This window comes from Plasmodium vivax, chromosome 9, assembly GCF_000002415.2.
Source record: "Plasmodium vivax chromosome 9, whole genome shotgun sequence".
Taxonomy (NCBI): Eukaryota; Apicomplexa; class Aconoidasida; order Haemosporida; family Plasmodiidae; genus Plasmodium; species Plasmodium vivax.
Genome location: NC_009914.1, coordinates 598,550 through 617,774, shown reverse-complemented (window position 1 = coordinate 617,774; position 19,225 = coordinate 598,550). Strand labels below are relative to the sequence as shown.

The 19,225-nt window shown below is 50.3% G+C and overlaps 5 protein-coding genes across 5 annotated transcripts, besides 7 other annotated features; 3 read left to right on the top strand and 2 right to left on the bottom strand.

Moving 5' to 3' along the window:
* Positions 1 to 880: 880 nt before the first annotated feature.
* Positions 881 to 942: a microsatellite.
* A 226-nt stretch (positions 943 to 1,168) lies between these two features.
* Positions 1,169 to 1,193: a microsatellite.
* A 336-nt stretch (positions 1,194 to 1,529) lies between these two features.
* On the top strand, positions 1,530 to 3,419 carry PVX_091565 (histone acetyltransferase, putative; the record flags this gene model as incomplete). The annotated part of the gene is made up of 1 exon (XM_001615254.1): positions 1,530 to 3,419. The coding sequence occupies one exon, from the start codon at positions 1,530 to 1,532 to the stop codon at positions 3,417 to 3,419; it is 1,890 nt and encodes a 629-aa protein (XP_001615304.1).
* Positions 2,165 to 2,184: a microsatellite.
* Positions 3,029 to 3,068: a microsatellite.
* A 69-nt stretch (positions 3,420 to 3,488) lies between the features above and the next one.
* Positions 3,489 to 3,520: a microsatellite.
* A 67-nt stretch (positions 3,521 to 3,587) lies between these two features.
* Positions 3,588 to 5,844, bottom strand: PVX_091560 (nucleolar protein NOP56, putative). Its single transcript, XM_001615253.1, has one exon. The coding sequence runs from the start codon at positions 5,569 to 5,571 to the stop codon at positions 3,889 to 3,891; it is 1,683 nt and encodes a 560-aa protein (XP_001615303.1). The 5' UTR covers positions 5,572 to 5,844; the 3' UTR covers positions 3,588 to 3,888.
* Positions 5,666 to 5,740: a microsatellite.
* Positions 5,845 to 5,945: 101 nt separating the features above from the next.
* Positions 5,946 to 5,981: a microsatellite.
* Positions 5,982 to 8,147: 2,166 nt separating this feature from the next.
* PVX_091555 (haloacid dehalogenase-like hydrolase, putative) lies at positions 8,148 to 9,059 on the top strand (the record flags this gene model as incomplete). The annotated part of the gene is made up of 1 exon (XM_001615252.1): positions 8,148 to 9,059. One exon carries the CDS (start codon positions 8,148 to 8,150, stop codon positions 9,057 to 9,059), a length of 912 nt encoding a protein of 303 aa, XP_001615302.1.
* Positions 9,060 to 9,730: 671 nt separating this feature from the next.
* On the bottom strand, positions 9,731 to 14,300 carry PVX_091550 (hypothetical protein, conserved; the record flags this gene model as incomplete). Its single annotated transcript, XM_001615251.1, has 1 exon — positions 9,731 to 14,300. The coding sequence occupies exon 1, from the start codon at positions 13,700 to 13,702 to the stop codon at positions 9,731 to 9,733; it is 3,972 nt and encodes a 1,323-aa protein (XP_001615301.1). The 5' UTR covers positions 13,703 to 14,300.
* Positions 14,301 to 16,381: 2,081 nt separating this feature from the next.
* PVX_091545 (heat shock protein 90, putative) lies at positions 16,382 to 19,156 on the top strand (the record flags this gene model as incomplete). The annotated part of the gene is made up of 1 exon (XM_001615250.1): positions 16,382 to 19,156. The coding sequence occupies exon 1, from the start codon at positions 16,595 to 16,597 to the stop codon at positions 19,154 to 19,156; it is 2,562 nt and encodes an 853-aa protein (XP_001615300.1). The 5' UTR covers positions 16,382 to 16,594.
* Between the last annotated feature and the right edge of the window lie 69 nt (positions 19,157 to 19,225).

The following is a 19,225-nucleotide window of genomic DNA, read 5'->3' as shown; positions in this document are numbered from 1 at the left end:
AAGAGAGGTAAACGCCTTCACGGAATCCAACATCTCGTACGTTGATCTGCTCAAAAGGTAAGCAGCGAAACAAAAAAGAAATGGAAAAAAGGGGGGGCCGCTTATACACGGGGGCGCACATCAGGTGCAGTGTTTGGCGGCCCCTCGGTTTATGCCTCCGCTGTGTCTATCAAGTGTGAGGCTTCCACTCGGCATGCACTTCCTTGCATGTTCTCTCATTCCCCACGATGTGCCCGCCCTTTTAACAGGTGGATCCAAGGCGCAGAGGAGTAGCACCAGAGGATGGTACCTCCTCCCACTGTAGGAGGTCACCCCTGTAGGTAGCCACCACCGTAAGGTGTCCCATTCAAGTGCACACCTGTCGGTGCTCTTTCCCACATGCACAATGGCATAGCCGGCAAATGCTGACAGGGGTCATCACGAAGGAGTCAGTTCCACTGGGGTGGGGGTCGCCCCTAACGAGGCGGTGTGCATCTCCGGTTTATCTCCCTCCGTTTCTCCCGACCAAGTGTGATCATTCACTTTAGCTGCGCGCCTCCCTTCACTGCTTACCTTTTCGGTTGGCCACCGGGAGGGTCGTCCAGGTGAAGTTGCAAGCGAAACGGGCCCCCCCTTTGTTGCGAGTCGTCTCCATTTTCTCCACTTCCCCTGTGGACAATATTTCGTTTCCGTGTAGAGAGTCCACTCCACCGAGCAGTCGCCACGACGCAGTTGCCGCCACGCAGTTGCTACCCAGCAGTTGCCACGACGCAGTTGGAACTTTTTTTTTTTTTTTTTTTTTTTTTTGCCTCCATTTTTAACCTCGTAAGGAGCGATAAGTAGAGCTTAAACTTATTCACAAGTGGAGAAGAGGGATGAACAGGGAAATCCCTCCTCCTTCTTGACACCCCCCCCCTGGTGGGAAGAGCAAAGCAGATGTAACTGATGCGTTAAACGCGGCAGGGTGACTGTCCCGTGGGAAAAGGATCAGGAAAGGAGTCTCCCCCAATCGATGCGCTGACGAGGTGGCAAAAATGGGGGGGGCAGATAATCCCCATATGTTGCATGTATGTATGTATGTATGTACTTATGTACGCAGGTGTGCCTGCGATTTTGCATTTTGGTATGCCCCTTTGCCGCACGCCAGTTCGCTTGCCCACGTATACGCTTGCGCTCCTGCCCGTCGGCGCACGCGAAAAGAAGAGGGCCAGGGGGGAGGCAGCCGTTCCATCTGCCGAAATGACGAACAAGGGGAAGGAAGCAGCAAGATGTTTTTATATTTTTATAAAAAAAGAAAAAAGGGCTCGCGATTTGGCTAATGGGCTTCTTAACTTACAGGCCGTGCGGGAGTCGGCTTAAGCGAATTGGTGCCCTCCGTGCGTGGAGAGGGGCTGCTCCTGCAGGGCCATTTTAACCCTCCCCGTTGGGACCATCCATTTGAGGAGAAGCAAAACGAGGCATGTAACTTCTGCGACCCAGTATTAATGGGTTTTTCGTAATTTTTTTTTTTTGTTTTTTTTCGTTCTTTGGCCATTCTTTAAGTGACCAAAATGGGGGGGAGCAAAAATGACAGTTCGCAGGCGAACAAGGGGGGAGGCGGGGGCTCGAGCAAAGGCTCCAAGGGGGCGAGTAGCAAGTCCAAGGCGGGGGCAGACAAGTCCGCCTCGGCGGGGGCGCCCCCTGGGGAGGAGGACCCGGCGGTGAAGCCGCATGAGAGTGCAGCGGTGAAGAATGAGGAGAGTGCAGCGGTGAAGAATGAGGAGGGTGTGGCGGCAAAAACTGAGGAGAGTACGGCAGTAAAGACCGATGATAGCACAGCGGTGAAGACCAAGGAAAGCACAGCCGTTGCTGCGGGGAGCGCCGCCGCCACTGCGCCGGGTGGCCAGGCGCAGGGCAAGGGGTCGAGCCGGGGGGGCAGCAAGGCGGGCGCGAAGGGGTCCGGCGGTTCCAGGAGCAGGGAGAAGGGTTCAGCCAGTGCGGCCAACGGAGCAAATGCGGCCAACGCAGCAAATGCAGTCAACTCCGCCAACGCCGCTAATACGGCCACCTCCGCTAACTCCGCTAATAGCGCCAGTGCGGGCGCCCCCCCCGGCGGGAGCAAACCCGCGAAGGGGGGGAGCAGCAAGGTGAGGAGCACGGGGAAGGCGCTGAGCTCGCTGTCCAAGTTCAACGACTCCTACGCGCTGATATTCCCAAACGCGCTGCCAGTGAAGCAGGTGATGTGGGGCCTGGACCCTCTGAACAAAGTCTGGCGGTATTGCTCCATTGTGTATGCGAGGCCGAAGAATAAAAACTTTAGCGACCTCAATTTTATCTTCCCATTGAATTTAAGCAAAAATGAAATTATGAGTAAATTTTCCACCGAGCTGTGTTCCAATTCGGCTCAGATGAAGGAGAGCGATTACGATTACTACGTGCATTGGGAGAGATTCGACAGACGTCTGGACTGTTGGCTGGCATATAAAAATTTGCGTCTTCTAGATGAGGAGCCAGATGATGGTTTGCCATGCATTCGAGATGTAGACAATGAAGAGTCAGAGCATGATGACCACGCGGGAATCGATAAAGAGTACCTAAGGGAACATGAAGAAAATACGAAACTAAAAACGATAAATCAAATAAAATTTGGAATGTACCTAATCGACACGTGGTATTTCTCCCCCTACCCAAAGGAGTATCAAAATATAGACGTCCTCTACATTTGCGAATTCTGTTTATCCTTTTTTAAAGAAAATGAGGAGTTGCTTCGACACACGGAAAAATGCGAAATAAGACACCCACCTGGGAATGAAATATACCGATGCGAGAACATTTCCATTTTTGAAATTGATGGGAATTACTTTCGAATTTATTGCGAAAATTTATGCTTCCTTTCAAAGCTATTTTTGGACCATAAGACGCTAAAGCATAGAGTCAATTTGTTTTTATTTTATGTAATCACCGAATTTGATATGTACGGGTACCACATCACTGGGTATTTTTCCAAAGAGAAATATTCCAAAAATAATGTGTCTTGCATTTTGACTCTTCCTCAACATCAGAAGAAGGGCTATGGGAAGTTCCTCATAAATTTTAGCTACTTTTTATCCCAGACGGAGAGACGTACAGGTACTCCTGAGAGACCTCTTTCCGATTTGGGGGTAGCTTCCTACATGGCCTACTGGTATGAGACCCTCCTAAAGGTGCTCATAAATTATGAACAGCTCTCCATTCAGGAGCTCTCCGAAATTACAAGCATTGAGACCAACGATATTATTTCTTGTCTTGAGGAGAAGGACATTTTCAAGAGCGTCTCCAATGGGGCGGGCGAGTCCGTTTACTACATCAACCCGCAGCAGCTCCAGTTCGTTCTTGCCAAGGTGGGCCAGAAGAACTACGACTTGTGCCGGAGCAAGCTCCACTGGGTCTCCTACGATTATTACTTGGCCATGTACGAGTAGGTCAGCGGCACGGCATAGAAGCGAGTAGGTCAGGGGCACCCCGCAGAAGAAGCGAGTTTGCCGCGTTGCACCTCAGCTGGATTGGCAGCTTTTTTTTTGTTCATCGCGTTGCTGCGCCAAGGTGGCGGGGCTTCTCCACCCGAGGAGGCAGCTGCAGCGAGTTGCCCTGCGGTTATCCTGATTAGCGGTTATGCTGCTTAGCTACCATGAACGAATTAATTGAGGGGGAAGAACCCCTGCGCGGCTAAGCGGCTAAAACAGTTCGTTTGAACACACCGTTGGCTGAAGCGAAGGAGAGAACGCACAGGCGCTCCGCCTTTCGCTCCGCCATTCGTTCCGCCACTCGTTCCGCTTTGCTCTCCGCATTGGGACGAGAACACACATTTGCATGAAAAAAAGGAGAAAAAAAAAGAACTTTAAATGGATTGCCATGCTGGCGAAACGGCAACGGAGGAACTTCCCATGCACGTCAGTCCTCGGCAGCGGGTTGGTCCGCATCGGCCGTTTCTTGGTCTGCCTCGGCATCGGCTTGGTCTTCCTCGGCATCGGGCTGGTCTGCTTCCCCGTTATGCTCCTCATTAGGGTCTCCATTAGCGTCTCCATTCTGGTCATCATTCACATCGCCATTGACGTCCCCATTGACGTCCCCATTGGCGTCCCCATTGGCGTCCTCATTGACGTCTTCATTGACGTCCCCATCGACGTCCCCATTGGCGTCCCCATTGGCATCGTTGCCCTCCGCTCCTTCCTCGCCGCTTTTCTCGCCACCCTTCTTCTTTCCCTTCTTCTTGCCCCTCTTCTTCTTGCGCTTCTTCTTGCCCTCCGCGTCGGGGGCCGCGCCCTGTTGGCGATTGTAAATCTGCTCGGCCTCCTCCATGTAGTCGATGTTTTTGGAGAGCTTCACCCCCTTGACCATGTGGAGGATCTTGTGCTCGAGCTGCTTCTTAAAGATGAGCCCGTAAGAGTTCGTGGGGTGGTCCGAAAAGGAGTCGATTCTGGCGGCCATAGCACTCTTGCAGGAGAGGTACCTGGACATTCGGCCCTTCATGGGGAGAGGCGTCTTCGAAATGTAGGAAGAGTTATAGAGGATGCCAAATTTGGGCGTCTTCTTATTCCCCTTAAGGGAGTTGAACAGGGCCTTCTCCGAGCCGAAGATTTGGATACTACTCGAGGGGCATTTGGCTAAATTTACGAGGGACCCCGCATGGCTAATCAGTCGAGCACTTAACGTGTTTCCGAGGAGCTCCTTCAAATTGGGAGAAACGATATTGAGCTTCCTATCTAGGTAGTCCCACAGAACATTCCTCGTGTTGAAGAGGTTAATAACTTCATTAGAAAAATTTATAATATTATTGAGATCCTCCTGAGTTAGCTCTTGCCCAATCGAAAGGTTGGCCACTTTAATAATCTGCTCGGTGACCTGTTCGTCTTGCGTAATTTCGGTGATTTTCTCTCTTTCCGTTTCGTCATCAAAATTGAAATTGTCTTTTATTTTTATTAAATTTACCAGCTTACAATACATGCACACGTCGGTGACTATTTTTTTCAGCTCTGGGAAATGCCAGCTGTACCACTCGATGACTCTCATGCTGAAGAGGTTAATATTCTTGTCCAGAGATTCTATCGTGCCGATGCTATTGATGATTGATTTGTCCTGTTTCCTGGGATCCAATTTCAGCTTCGATCTGGAGTAGCTGTGCCCCAACCCGATGTTAAAATGCTTGATGTCAATTTCTCCGCTGCTCTCCACATAGGTGTCGATTTTTTTTAAGTAAAATTGCCTGCACGCTCTGAAGAGCTCCAAAATGTTATTGTTATGCACCACGTTGAACCCGATGTTCGAGAGGTACTTCCCCAAATTGACATCCGCCACCCCTAATTCGTATTGGCTTTTATTGCTCGGCAGGTGCTGCTCTAAAAAGGTTAGCAAAAAATCCGTGGCCTTACCCTCATTAATATGAATCAAATTTTCCAGCGCCCTTTCAGCCGTTTCGAAGGATATGAACGAACATAAGTGCACAATCTCGTGGAATAAATCTGCCTTTTGGATCTTCTTTTCCAAATTTTCGTTGCTTCCGATTTGCTCCCACTCCTTCACCCTCAGCAGGAAGTACCCCGCGGAGCACTCGAACAGGATGTACAGCTCCGTCATTTCGCTGGGCGAAGCGTGGCGCAGGTGAACGAACGGGGGGTCCCCAGGCAGAAATGCATAGGTGATTCTAAGTAGGCGTGCCTATGCAATTTATAGGGTGATTTTACGCCCTCCGCTGAGTCACTGTGGCTGTACCGCTCTCCCTCGGCGGGGGGCAACGTTTGTTGGAGAAGAAGAAACAGCGTCGCTCCGGTGGGGGATGCGAGCAAAAGGGAGAAAAAATGTAGTTACAAAATGGAAGCAAAAGGGGAATAAACTATGCAGTAAAAGAGGAAAAAAATATGGCGTACAAATTGCAGCAAATGAATGCAGTTTATGCAGCAAATGAATGCAGTTTATGCAGCAAATGAATGCAGTTTATGCAGCAAATGAATGCAGTTTATGCAGCAAATGAATGCAGTTTATGCAGCAAAAAAATGACGTAAAAAATGCAGCAAAAAAATGGAGTTAAAAATGGCGTAAAAATGTAGCAAAAATGAGGAGGGGAAAACGCAGCGCCGCCAGTTTCCCCACGTGGCGCCAAAACGACGAGGACACTCCCGCAGTGCAGCTTCGACTCGTGAGTGCGGCAAAAAGGGGCGACCAGGTCAGCCGGGCAGCCAGCCAGCCAGGTCGACCAGGTCGGCACTTCGCCCCCTCTACGCGACAACCGTTGGGGAGCTCCCTCCCCTTGAGGTTTCCCACTTGAAAGGGAAAATAAAAAAAAAAAAAAAAAAAAACAGCTCTATGTACATATGCGCATGGCAATTTGAGTGATATCATTTGAGTGGTATTTCCACTAAGCGTTCATTTTTTTTTTCTCTTTTTTTGCGAAGCATGCCAATTTAAATAACGAGCGACGTCCCCGTTTGTAACCGCCCTTGGGAAGGCAACACTGTTAACGTTTCTCCTATGGGGAAAAATCGGCAGCCCAATGGGAGGCACCTTCATTTCGTTGCGACTCTCCTTGGCATTGAAATTAATTTCAAGAGGGTTTCGCCGGAGGGGGTTTATCTGTGAAGCGGTCTTCCCGTTAGAAATGCCGTTGGCCACTTGAACAACCCCGCGAGGGGGGGTGTCCTCCTTTTCACCTGCATATGCCGATGGCCCGCCCATTTCTCTGCCCCAAAAGAAGAGTAGACCCCCCAGGGGTAGGTCTCTCGAGCATTATATATTTATTCTACCGAAAAAGAAAAACGCACTTCACCTCATCACAATTTTGGTCACACTTATATTTTTTTCACACTGCATAATCGAGCAGCGAACATGTTGGGGCATCCCCCCGCTCCTCTGCAGGGAGGGGAGAGACCACCTCACCATGGGATAAAAATGGGACGATGGCAGAGGGGGGAAAGGGAAATGAGCCAAGTGGGAGCATCCACACGGAGAGATCTCAACCCCCTCCCTTCACAACATCCGCGTGGACATGTCCACATTTGGCAATCCCCACGGAGGGGAAATTTCAAAGGAATAATTTTTCCCTCTTCAAAATGGGGAGCATTTGAACGGAGCTTACATTACAGCGATGTGCGATGTGTGATGTGTGATGTGTGATGTGTGATGCGCCATGCGCGGCTAGTGGGGCATTTATAAGTCATCACGTTAGTGTATATTGGGGGGGTGTGGGGAAGGCACCTATTAGGGATACCCAACCGGTGAGAATGATCACCTTTTGGCTCGCCGATGGAATTAACCGTACTGTCCACGCGGGGATGTGTGTTGGAGTGCTAAATGGGGGGCGGCCCCGTTAAGAAGTTACCGCTTAGCCACCGCTTTGCCGCCGCGTGGCAGCGCGCGTCGAGAGCATTCCCACAGCACACAAATGGGGGAGGTGCAATAAAGGGGATGCATCCTGTCCCGTGAGGAGCATCTAAGGCGTGGCGCCCCCGGGCGTTTTCCGTCGAAGGGGAAATATGGCTCTCTCCCCCAAGCGGGTAACGTAGCAGGGTAGGGGGCGGCGACCCGGCGAGGATTTCCACGCCAAGCGGATCCACGAGCGGCGCACGCGTTTGACTGGAAGCGTCGAAATGGGATCTCCTAAGTGGAATCACCGAAATGGAATCGTCTGACTTGAATCACCTCATTGGAATCACCTCACTGGAATGAGTTTTTTTTTTTTTTTCCTCCCCGAAAAAACTTCCCCACCGCTTACCAATTTAAGCAAGTTCCCATTTTGGGGCAGAGGCGCACGCACGTGCTCGCGGCGGAGGAAGCCAAATTGGAATCCTCAGGAAAAAAAAAAAAAAAAAAAAAACGGCCATCTTAGCCAAAGTGGCCTTCCCAAAGTGGCATATACAATGGACATCCAGCGTGACGAATGGAGAGTCAATCGTTACTAATAATAGGACAGTGAAAAAAAAAAAAAAAAAAAAATTCAGTTGAAAGAAGGGCGGAGGAAGACAAACAAACGTGCTGTTGGAAGCACTCTGTGGGTACCCCTTGGCGAACCGCCCCCCGTTAACAGCGCTCATCTGGCCGCTCATCCAACCGCTCACCCAACTACGCCCACCTAACCGCTTCACCCAACCGCTCACCCAACCGCTCACCCAACCGCTCACCCAACCGCTTCACTAACCGCTCGCCGCCACCCCCCCGCGATGGAGGGGAAGAAGTGCTTCTACATCACGGAGAAGGGGAAGAAGCAGAACTTCAGAAACATCAAGCTGATCACCTTCGATTTGGACCACACCATATGGAACATCGACGGCCTGCTCAACTACGCAGACAAGGAGTGCTACGAATACATGAAGAAGAATTACAGGAGGCTGTATGACTACCTCCAGGAGGAGTACCAGCTATCGATCACCAACCTGGTGAAGCAGTTGCTGGAAAATAAAATAGAAGATAACAATGATGGGGTCCAGACCTTAACAAACATGAGGATAGATGCGTTGAAATTTTTGGCCAAGAAGACAAACTACGATGAAGGGAAATTCGTTTCCGAGATACAGGAGCTTTGGAAGGAGAAGAAGAACGACGTGCATTTGTTTATCTCCCCAGGGACGTTGGAATATTTGAGGGAACTGAAACGGAGGGGCTACACCCTAGGAGCTATAACAAATGGAGACTCAGATGTAAACGGGATCAAATTTTTAAATGAAATTTTTACCTTCGTCATTAGGTCCATGGATTATAACCATTCCAAGCCAAGTGTAGAAATCTTTAACATCGCAGAGAATATTTTGAAAAAGAAAAATTTTCATTTTGAAATCCACCAGTGGATGCATGTGGGGGATGATGTCTACACTGACATCATGGGGGCCAAGAATAAAAATATTAACTGTGCCTGGATCACCATGTTTCGGGATGGTAGCGAGGTTCCTCCTAATGACTGGTACCCCTATTTGAAGCTGAAGCTGGAGGAAAACGGAGACTCCCACCTGTCTCAGTACGACCCCTTTGCGGACGGCCTCTTTTCTCGCTTCCGCAGGAGGGACGTCGTTCTCCCGTATGAGTACATAGACATTGAGATTCGCCACTGCCGCGACTTGGACGCCATCCTGGCGTAGCGTGAGCGGCGCGGAGCGGCGGTTGCGAGCGGTGGCAAGCGATGGCACAGTCACCCCTTGTTACCCATTTTTTAAACCACCAAGTTGTATCCCCCAAATGACGCCATTTGTTCTACACCCTGGGGCACTACGTGCGATTTTTTTTTTTTTTTTTTTTTTTTTTTTTTTCCAACCCCCGAGAAGACCCCTTTGTGGGGTTCTCCCCCTAAATGAGGCATCTATCCCTCCGCTTTAAAAAAAAAAAAAAAAATTCTCCTTTAATTTGGTTTACAAAAGTGTTCGAGGCAGGGTTGGTTCGCTCCAACCCAACGTGGTGTTACATACATGTGTTGTGTGGTGCGCTCCGTAGGGGGTCACTCCCCTTGACCCAGCTGCCCCAATTGGGTTGCTCCACTCGTTGAAGCGGCTTAAAAAGGTTGGTTGGAGGAACGTTCCCCGCGGAGTTTCCACTGTTAAAAGGTGGAGACATATGTTTGCGGTTTTTTCTTCTGTGCAGGGGCATACCCCCCTCGAGCGACGGTTCGACCTTCCCCCTTTGGGGGGAGGCGCATGCGTTGTACATTCGCGGCATAGCGGTATAGCGGCACGGTTAGCGGCATAACAGCACAGTTAGCGGCATAGTCGCATACTCAGCTGCATTCCCCGGCGTGGCCGCCACACTGCCGGCGGCGCTACCCCTCGGAGTACCCCGGGTAGCTGTCGTCCTCGGACAGCACGGAGCAGGTGGAGTCGGCCGACGAGGCGGAGTAGTCCTCACCCCCAACGGGGCCCCCCCCATCGCCGTAGTCGTCATCGTCATCCTCGTCATCATCGTCGTCCTCCTCGTCGTCGTCCACATTGGCGAAGCAGACGGGCCTGGCCACCGCGCCGCTAAGGAGGTTTGCGGTCGTGCCGCTAAGCAGGTCTGTAGCCGCCCCGCTAGCCAGATCGACCGCCGCCCCGCCATTGCCGAGCGCCGCGGCCACGTCGTAGTCCTTCAGGAAGTGGAAAAGCTGCGCGACGCTGAGGGAGCAGATGGGGCCCACCTTGACGTCCTTCCTAAGGCTGCCGAGGATCTCCTCCATCCGATCGGAGCAGCATACAATGCAGAGAGTAGATCCGATGAGAGCATTATTCCTATCAATTTTAAAGTTCACAATTCGAGACAAGTACTTCTGACAAATGATCTGCAGATCCTTCGTCGTAATTCTTTCAATTCGCCTTAACAAGTGGCTATAAAAATTTAAGGGCAAATTTTTTATGCTCAGGAAAATGGTCTGCGAGGCCCTATCGGACACCGTTTCTTGGTTGTTAAAAATGGTGTAGTAGGCGCTGCTCTTCGCCAGAGAGATCTCCTCCTCCTTCATTTCGTTCTTACAGTAGTAGTCCAAAATGTGAAATGCTTCCTTCAGAGCGCTAATGATATCACTCGATCGATAAATGCGTAAGCTGAGCTCCCCATGGATGGAGTTAAGGTCTAAGGCACATTCGTAGGCGAATCCTCCTCCTCGAATGCTGTTGTAGAGCGGCCCCTCCGTCATGCAGAAGAATTCCCGCAGAAGAAGCAGTGAGCAGTAATCCTCGTGCTCATATCCTGCGGGCACCTTAACAGTCAGCTTGAGGTAAGAAACGTCGGTGCTCTTTAAGCCGCACAGCACTCCATTGTACGCCTTCTCCTTCACCAAATTGAGGCCAAAATTTTTGTCCTCCTTTTCGAACTCCGCGCTTAGGTACTCCTTCAGGCTTTTGTGGACACTCGGCCCGAGGCTTACGTACTTGTCGGGGCTTTTGCGCTTGGTTGTTTCGAACGTTGCGGGGGTGCCGCTTCCCTTGGCCATGTCCAAATGGGGGGCGGCACTTCCCTGGTCGGCGGGCTTCTCCATGTTGGCTCCCTCCGCACTGGCGGCTGCACCCGCCCGATGGAGGGTAAATTCCGTGTGTGGGGCATTCACTGTGTAGCTCTTTTTGTGCGGTTCTGAGGGGTGGCCGCCCTGTCCCCCCACCGAGGGAACCCTAAACCAGCGGTCGTACCACGAAAAGACATTCCCAATTTTGCAAAAGTTGGCATCAATGGCGATGACGCAGTTGTTCAAATCGAACAGCTGCCCTTTCAAGCAGTCCAGCTTCTCGTAGAGGTCCTTCAAGTTGTTCTTATCCTCAATGAGTTCCAAAATAATTTCCTGCTGACCAATGGAGACAATTCCAGAGGTGCTGCTCTTCATGTAGCGAAGAGCATACTCCAAATTGACTACCAACGTCTTCGGCTTGGTTTTCTTTTGCAGCAAATTTTGGTACGCAGACTTTAAAATTATTTCCAACCTCTCCATCGTCAGCTTCATTTTAAAAATAGACATAAAAAGGAGATCAAATAACTTCTCATAGTGCTCATATAGACCTACAATTTGTATGCACAGGATATTTCCTAAGCTCCCTGCTCTGAAGTTCTTTGCGTTTCCTCCTAATCCGTAGTTGCAACAGTAGTTTATCGTGTGCCTAATTAGCTCCTCTGTAAAGAGCTCGCACTTGACATTCTCCCCGTTCACCTCCACGTCCGTTTCGAACAGTAGGTAGCTCAGCAGGGGGATGTACTTCTTCAACTCCTCGGATACGTTGCTAGAATTTATTAGCACATTTATAGAAACGAAGTTGGAGGGGATGTGGCTCAGCTGGATTGGGAAAATCACTCTCTTGAGATCTTCTTCGAGGGAGTTTAGCAGCTTGGCATTTTCGCAGGACACATCCTGGGGGGCATCCTCCTCAGTTGCTAACTCTTCCGTGGAGACATCTGTTGTTTGCCCCCCCTTTTGCAAAAGTGCAAAATTGCGGAACACCGTGAGACCCTCTATCAGTACGTTTTGCGGCTTGGCGGAGTCCACCACGTTGAGAGAGCTCTTGGGGGGCTTCTTCTCGAAGCTTTCCTTAATTTTCCTTATATGCTTGGCCATTTCTTGCAGCTTCTCCTTCCCATATTTCTTCTGTTCGCCTTCGATTAGGTTCCGCTCGAACAGCTCAATTTGCTTGGCCTTCTTGTAACTGGGGTAGCACCTCACCTCCACGTAGTTGTTCTGCACGAAGAACTTCCTCAGCACCTCCTTCCAATATTCCTCCTTCTCCCCCAGCAAATCCACGTAGGCCTTTTTCAAATTCAGGCAGTTGTTAAGGTCCTCCTTCTCCTTTCCATAGATAAAATATTTTATGAGAAATTCGTTCAGCAGGTACTGCGGGGCTGCCTCCAAGTCTTTGAGGTGCTGCAGGTAGGACCGCACGATGATGTTCTTCAGCCGGTCCATGTTCAGCGGCTCCTCCAGCACCTGCTGCAGGCACTTGCGCGCGATTTCCCCCACCTCGTCCATCTTGGGGTCGTACACCCCGCCCGCCTTCCCCCGCGGTTGGGTGGGCGGTTCGGTTAGCGCTTCAGCTGGCGGTTGGGTCAGCGGTTCGGCTAGCGGTTCGGTTGGCGGCTCGGTCAGCGGCTGCTCCGTTTGTTTGGCCGCTGTCTGCGCCGCCCTGAACTTGTACACCACGTCGTAAATGTCGATGGTGAAGTAGTTGCCCTTGAGGTCCTCGAGCGCGAAGTCCAGGCTGCTGCAGTAGGTGTTCTCCTTGTCCTCCAGCAGCCGCTTGCTCACGGGGGAGGTGGTCAGGTCGGTGAGGTAGTTCCCCAGCAGGGAAATGGCCAGCTTCGTGTGGAAGTCCGCCCAGTCGCACCCCCTCCACGCGATGCACACCTGCCCGTTGTTCAGGTTGTTGCACGGGTAGTACTTTTTCACAATTCGCGAGTCGCTCCTCCTTTCCACGTTGCACGCCTCGCTCCACGGCCGCTTGGGGCTCTGCATGCGCCGTATGAAGAGGGCCTCAGCGGGGTCAGCGGTAGCAGTGTCCGTCTTTGCCTCTCCCGCGGTAGTGGTGTCCTCGCTTGACGCCCCCCCGCCCAGCACCTGCGCCGGGTTCAGCTCCAAGTGGTACTGCTCGAACTCGTGAATGATACCCAAAATTTCGTCGTTATTAAAGTTGCCGAAGATGATGATGGCGAAGTTGTCCAGCGTATAAAACTTTCTAAAGTACTCCCTCACACGCTCATTATTAGTTTTCCTCAACCCATCCAAAGTCCCCCCCGTCTCGAACCGATACCCACTCTTCTCATTTGGGTACAAATTCTTAATGACTGTCCTCTCGATTATATTTTCGCAATTATTTTCTATTGACTTCATTTCTGAATACACCACCCCGTTATGGGTTCCATTTTCATATATGTGGTGAACCTCCGACAGAAACATATCATCTGCTAGGGTTGGGTTCAGGATGAAATCAAGGTAGATGGGGAGGATGTTACTAAAGCCTTCCATTCCAAAGGTCTCTATTGTGTAGCAGGTGTGGTCGATTGAGGTCCAGGCATTGGTTCCTTCGGAGAGACACTTGTATGCTAATGAGTCTAGGAGGCCCTTATATGGGTACTTGTGGCTCCCAAGAAATATGAGATGCTCCAGGGTGTGCGGCAACCCCTCGTCATTTTCCGCCTCCGTCAGTAGGGTGAAGTAGCCGTATATTTTGGGGCTCTTGATTTTGCTCAGAATTATTCTTAGCCCGGACTTCACCGAGTAGTACTCGTCCACCGTGAGCTCCTGCTCGAGGTCTATGTGGTTCACCCTCGCGTAGTTGTGCATTTTGCGGCGGTGTAAGTGAAAGCGCGTGTGCGCGTGTAAGCGGCTGGTGTGTCTGACCTGTTCGCTTAGGCCTCCTTTCTAGTCTGCTCTCCTTCACCGTGCTGCCGCTCTGCTCGCCTACACCCTGCTGCGGAGATGCCCTTCCTTCGTTCGGCCGGGGGCTCAGTGCGTCCGCTCCGAAATTCGCACGTTCGCAGAGTGCAGATCTGGGGGAAGGGCAGGAGCTCCCATATAATGGCTTACACCGAGGGAAAGCACTTCGTGGGGTGAAGAGCACGTATGCTCGTATGTGCCTGTTCGCGCAGGGGCGGTGATAAATAAACGGGTGTGCTCGGTAAACCGTTGTGCAGATCCCCCTGCGGGGTGATCCTCCCCTGTGGTGATCCGCCGCCCGCGCGCTCCTTCGCACACCGCTACACCTCACGTACGCGATGCGCGACGGCCATGCGATGCGCAACGGCCACGCGATGGCAGTTTTGCTCGATTATGAGCTGCGGCAAAGGGGTAAGTCGACGTTTGCCGTAGCGATTCAGAAAGATCCTTTTCATTAATGGAGTGGCTCGCGAATACAACGAGAAGGTTGACCGAGGGTATATGTATGTATATGTATACATTATATGTATATTTTTTTTTTTTTTTTTTTTTAAACCAAAGAGGCGAAGTTACATTCGGCACAGTGTAGCGATAAAACCTATGAGGCACGTGCTATTCGAGTTCAAGGTGCACCTTTTCGATTTTCGGACTTGCGTAGGCACGAGGTATGTGCGGCGTTAAATCGCAAGTTTGTTTTTCTTTCCCCGTGGCTCTGCTGCATGTGCTAACATAAAAGTGGGTGTAACGGAGGGGCCACCATCCATTTTGATAGTCGTTCATTTTATTTTATTTTTTTTCTCCTTTTTCCAGCACATTTGCGCCATTTCTGTGTGCTCCTTCCCCTTGTAACTCTCCCCCGTTAGGGAAAACAAAGCGGATAAGGTTACGAATTCGATGGGCACCTCGAGCTTCGCCCCGATTTCGATTCTCTGCAGAGAACTGCGCGCGTAGGAACATGCGCAATAAGGATCATCCTTTTGAACCTTTTTGCTGCGAGGAGTGGACCTTCCACCTGGCAAAGGTTGAAGAAGTCGCACCCCTGGGCTGGGGGGCTCCTATAAATGGTTATCTCCCCACAAAAGGGGGAAAGAAGCGATACTGCGTGGTGTACCAAATGGTGAGAGTTAATAGCAAGGGCTACTTCATTCGAACTGACGCAAACGAGGTTTATGCCGGAACGAATGGCACATCATGCGTGGTCTCTTTACCCATGTGGGGAAAAAAGCTACGCATGGGCGCTCTTTTATTGAAGGGGCCAGCGCGAGGAACCCTACCATTGTTCGTCCGTTTTATTCGTGTGATGACCCCACCGGGGGGAACACTTAATTTCGTTTTCAAATGGGAAGAGACCAACAGAAAGGAGCCCTTTATTTTTCGCCGCACTGTTGTTATGCATGTGTATATGTATATGTATATATTTATATATGTACCCGTTTTCCCATTAGATGGCGCTTCATCGACGAGGGGGGCCACTTCAAAAGCGCAAATAAACGTACAAATGTGCATACGTGTACACACAGGTACATGCGTGTGGACGGAAGTCCCAATAGAGTGCTTCCCAATTTGGCGAACTGCCCACACCTGTTGAGTCTTCAACCCGCCCGTTGGGCAGCGGACAAACGGGGAAATCACCCCGAATAAATAACCTCGAACAAATCACCCGAACAAATCACCCGAACAAATCACCCGAACAAATCACCCAAACAAATCACCCCAAAAAAAAACACCTCGAACAAATCACCTGAACGGCAATAATTTTTCTCAAAATTGCGCCGCAAATGTATGCAAATATTATGACCACAAAAAAAAAAAAAAAAAAAAGTGAAAACATTTTGGCTAGTCCACACTTTTACCAACCCCTTCGACGGGACAATTTCCATCCGCCATGTTTAACGGGACTCCCGTTCGTTTTCACCATTTTGACGTTAAGGGGGAAGATGCATACCATTGGGGGGGATACCTTCTGATGTGGTTTCCCAATTTTTGTGGGAGAAAATTACCCACCAAGTTGTGTAACCCCCAAAGGAAAGCGCCAACTGTGTCGGTTAAGGGGAAAAAATAAAACTCAGTTGCGATTCATAGGATGTAAGTTTACAACAAATTGGTATCTTTTCCTCTATTTTGAGGGTACTCCTTTTTTTTTTTTTGTCCCTCCCCCCTGTTTCGCCGCCTGCTGTACGGTACGCGATTAAACGGGGGACTCGCGCAAGGTGCATGCAGGCGTGTATCTCACATACACCCGAGTACTTATCTGTACATACTCCATTCACGGGGGTGCATTTAAGTGGCCTTTTTTTCCTCAAAATGTTCTTCGCACAGGGGTGGATTCCTCATTTAAGGAGGTATCATCACATAGGTGCATTTTTTACCTGCATGCAAAAGGAAGAAATGCACGCAACGTGAGGGATATCATATGTGGCTGAGCCTCTGCACCAATATGCGGAACACGTGGCATCGCCACGGAGGGGGAACTGTACCGTTGGAGGCGCCTCCCCCACACGACGTCGCAAAGTTGGAAGCACGCGAGGTACACTCTTAAGTGCAAGAAGGGAAAAAAAAAAAAAAAAAAAGAGCTGAAAAGAACGCGCGCTGTGATAGAAAAAATTGACATCCCTTTTAAGAAGTACGCCGAAATTTTTGCTATCCCTTTTGGAATTATTTTCAAACCGTTCGAAAGAGATCCGCAAGATTTGCAACAGATTTTCATGCCGCGCGTGTAGCCCTGGCAGGAGAAATAGTCAGCCTTTTGCCGACACATTGCCATTGCAGCCAAGCATATCAAACCCCACACAGCGAATAATGAGCCTGTCAAAGTTCGCCAGATCCACCCTGCAGATAAACAAAGCGTGCGGGGTAGTCGAAGCACAGGCGAAGAGCAAAACCGCGGCTGCCTCGTGCAGGGGGCTGCGCAAAATCAGCAGCGGGAACAATGTGCAGAACAAGTGGTACGCTCAACTAATCGCCAAGGAGCTGAGCCATCGTGGAGGACTGGTGAAACATTTTAGCACCGCAGGAGAGAGCTACGAGTTTAAGGCAGAGACGAAGAAGCTGCTGCAGATAGTTGCCCATTCGCTCTACACGGATAAGGAGGTGTTCATTAGGGAGCTCATTAGTAACTCCTCCGATGCGTTGGAAAAAAGGAGATTTACCCAAACGGCATCCATCAAAAGGGTGGATGATACGACAGCTAGTGAAACGGCCGAGATCCCCCTGCACATCAAGGTGTCAGCGGATGCCAAGAAAAATTTGTTCATAATTGAGGACAGCGGAATTGGTATGAACAAGGAGGAGGTGATTGAAAACTTGGGGACGATAGCGAAGAGTGGCTCTCTAAACTTTCTAAACGCGTTAAAGGAGAGAAGCAGCAGTGCAAGTGAGGAAAGTAAAAAGTCACCTGAACAGTCAGGTGAAAGGGGAGAAATTTCCAAACCTGGAGATAACATCATAGGGCAATTTGGTGTAGGCTTCTACAGCTCCTTTGTCGTTTCGGATCAAGTGGAAGTGTTCACACGATCACATGATGCTAACTCAGTCGGTTACCACTGGAAGTCTGATGGGAATGGCACTTTCACTTTGAAGGAAGTGGAGGACCTCCCCAGAGGCACCAAAATTGTGTGCCACCTTAAGGACAGCTGTAAAGAATTCGCAAACATCCATAGGGTGCAAGAAATTGTGGAGAAATTTTCCTCCTTCATTAACTTCCCAGTTTATATCGTCAATAGGAAGAAGGACATCAAGGGGAGCAGCCGCTTGGTGAAGGGGGACGACGCCGCGCATGAGGAGGCTTCCCCCCCACAGGCAGAGGAGGGACTTCTCAACGAAGCAGAACGGGAGAAAGCCATGGAGGGGGTAGCGGACGGGGTGACAGACGCCACCGCCTCGGCGGATGCCCCCAAGGGAGACGCAGAAAGCTTGACAGACGAAGTGCAGATTAACAACCAAAAACCGCTGTGGTGCAAGGACCACGTGACTGAGGAAGAGCACGAGAAGTTTTTCAAATTTTTAACAAAAAAAAAAAGCTACGATGATGATAAGGGATATGTATACAAGGTGCTTTACAAAACGGACGCGCCAATGTCCATAAAGAGCGTCTTTTACATCCCGGAGGAAGCTCCCTCGAGGTTGTTCCAGCAGAGCAACGAAATTGAGGTCTCCCTTTATTGCAAAAAGGTCCTAGTGAAGAAGAGCGCAGATAATATAATTCCCAAGTGGCTGCACTTCGTCAAGGGAGTGATCGATTGCGAAGACATGCCCCTCAACATCAGCAGAGAAAACATGCAGGACAGCACGTTGATAAGCAAAATCTCTAGAGTAGTGGTGACGAAAATTTTGAAGACGCTAGAGAAGGAAGCCACAAATGATGAGGAAAAATACCGGAAGTTTTACGCCAACTATAGCTACTACTTGAAGGAGGGAGTGCTGGAGGATTCCTCCAACCAGTTTTACAAAGGCATGTTGATGAACCTCTTGCGCTTTTACTCTATTCAACAGAGGAAAAATATTCCCCTTAAGGAATATGTAGCTAACTTTAAAAAGGCTCAGAAAAAAATTTACTACTTTTGTGTGAACGATTTAGACGTCGCTTTGTCCTCCCCTTATATGGAGCCTTTCAAAAAGCAGGGCGTCGATGTGCTCCTCCTCTTTGAAGAAATCGATGAGTTTGTCCTCATGAATCTGCAGGAGTTTAATGGGTCCAAATTTGTCTCCATAGACTCCTCCCAGAATGAGGACTTCGATCCGGAGCTGCTCAATGCGAACAGGGGGGACGACGGGGCTAAGGGGGGAGACAAGGAGGAAGCTTCCAACGGGGGGGAGAAGAACCGCATCTTTAATGATAGCCAAAAGAGTGAGCTAGCCAAATATTTCAAAGACGTATTGGGTTCTAAATGCTCAGATGTGAAATTCTCTGACCGGTTGACCGAATCTCCTGCAGTCGTCACTGGGTTTTTGTCCCCCACGTTGAGGAAGGTTATGAAGGCCACCATGAAGAATGCCTCTTTCCAGGATAATAGCATGTTGCATAATTTACCAGCCACTTTGGAGTTAAACCCCTCGCATACCATTGTCACGTCGATTTTCCACCTCAAAAATACCAACCAGGAGGTGGCCAAGCTGTTGGTTCAGCAGCTGTATGATAATGCCTGCATCGCTGCCGGCATTTTGGAGGACCCCCGCTCGCTGCTCACCAAATTGAACGAACTGCTTCTGCTCACTGCGAGGTATGCCTACCATTATGAGAAGAACACCGAGGGGGGGCCGGCTCTCCAGGAGGAGCAGTCCCCGAGCGAGGTCAGCCAGGTCAGCGCAAACGGGGCGGCCGAGGAGGGCTCCGCCAAGGAGGCCCAGGCGTCCAAGTTGTGAGTTGGCCGCTTCAGTTGCGAGTTGGCCGCCTCAGTTGCGAGTTGGCAGCCCAATTGTGAGTCAGAAGCC

Coding starts and splice junctions, on each gene's coding strand:
- PVX_091560 (XM_001615253.1), bottom strand. CDS start 5,571: ATGACGGAGCTGTACATCCTGTTCGAGTGCTCCGCGGGGTACTTCCTG.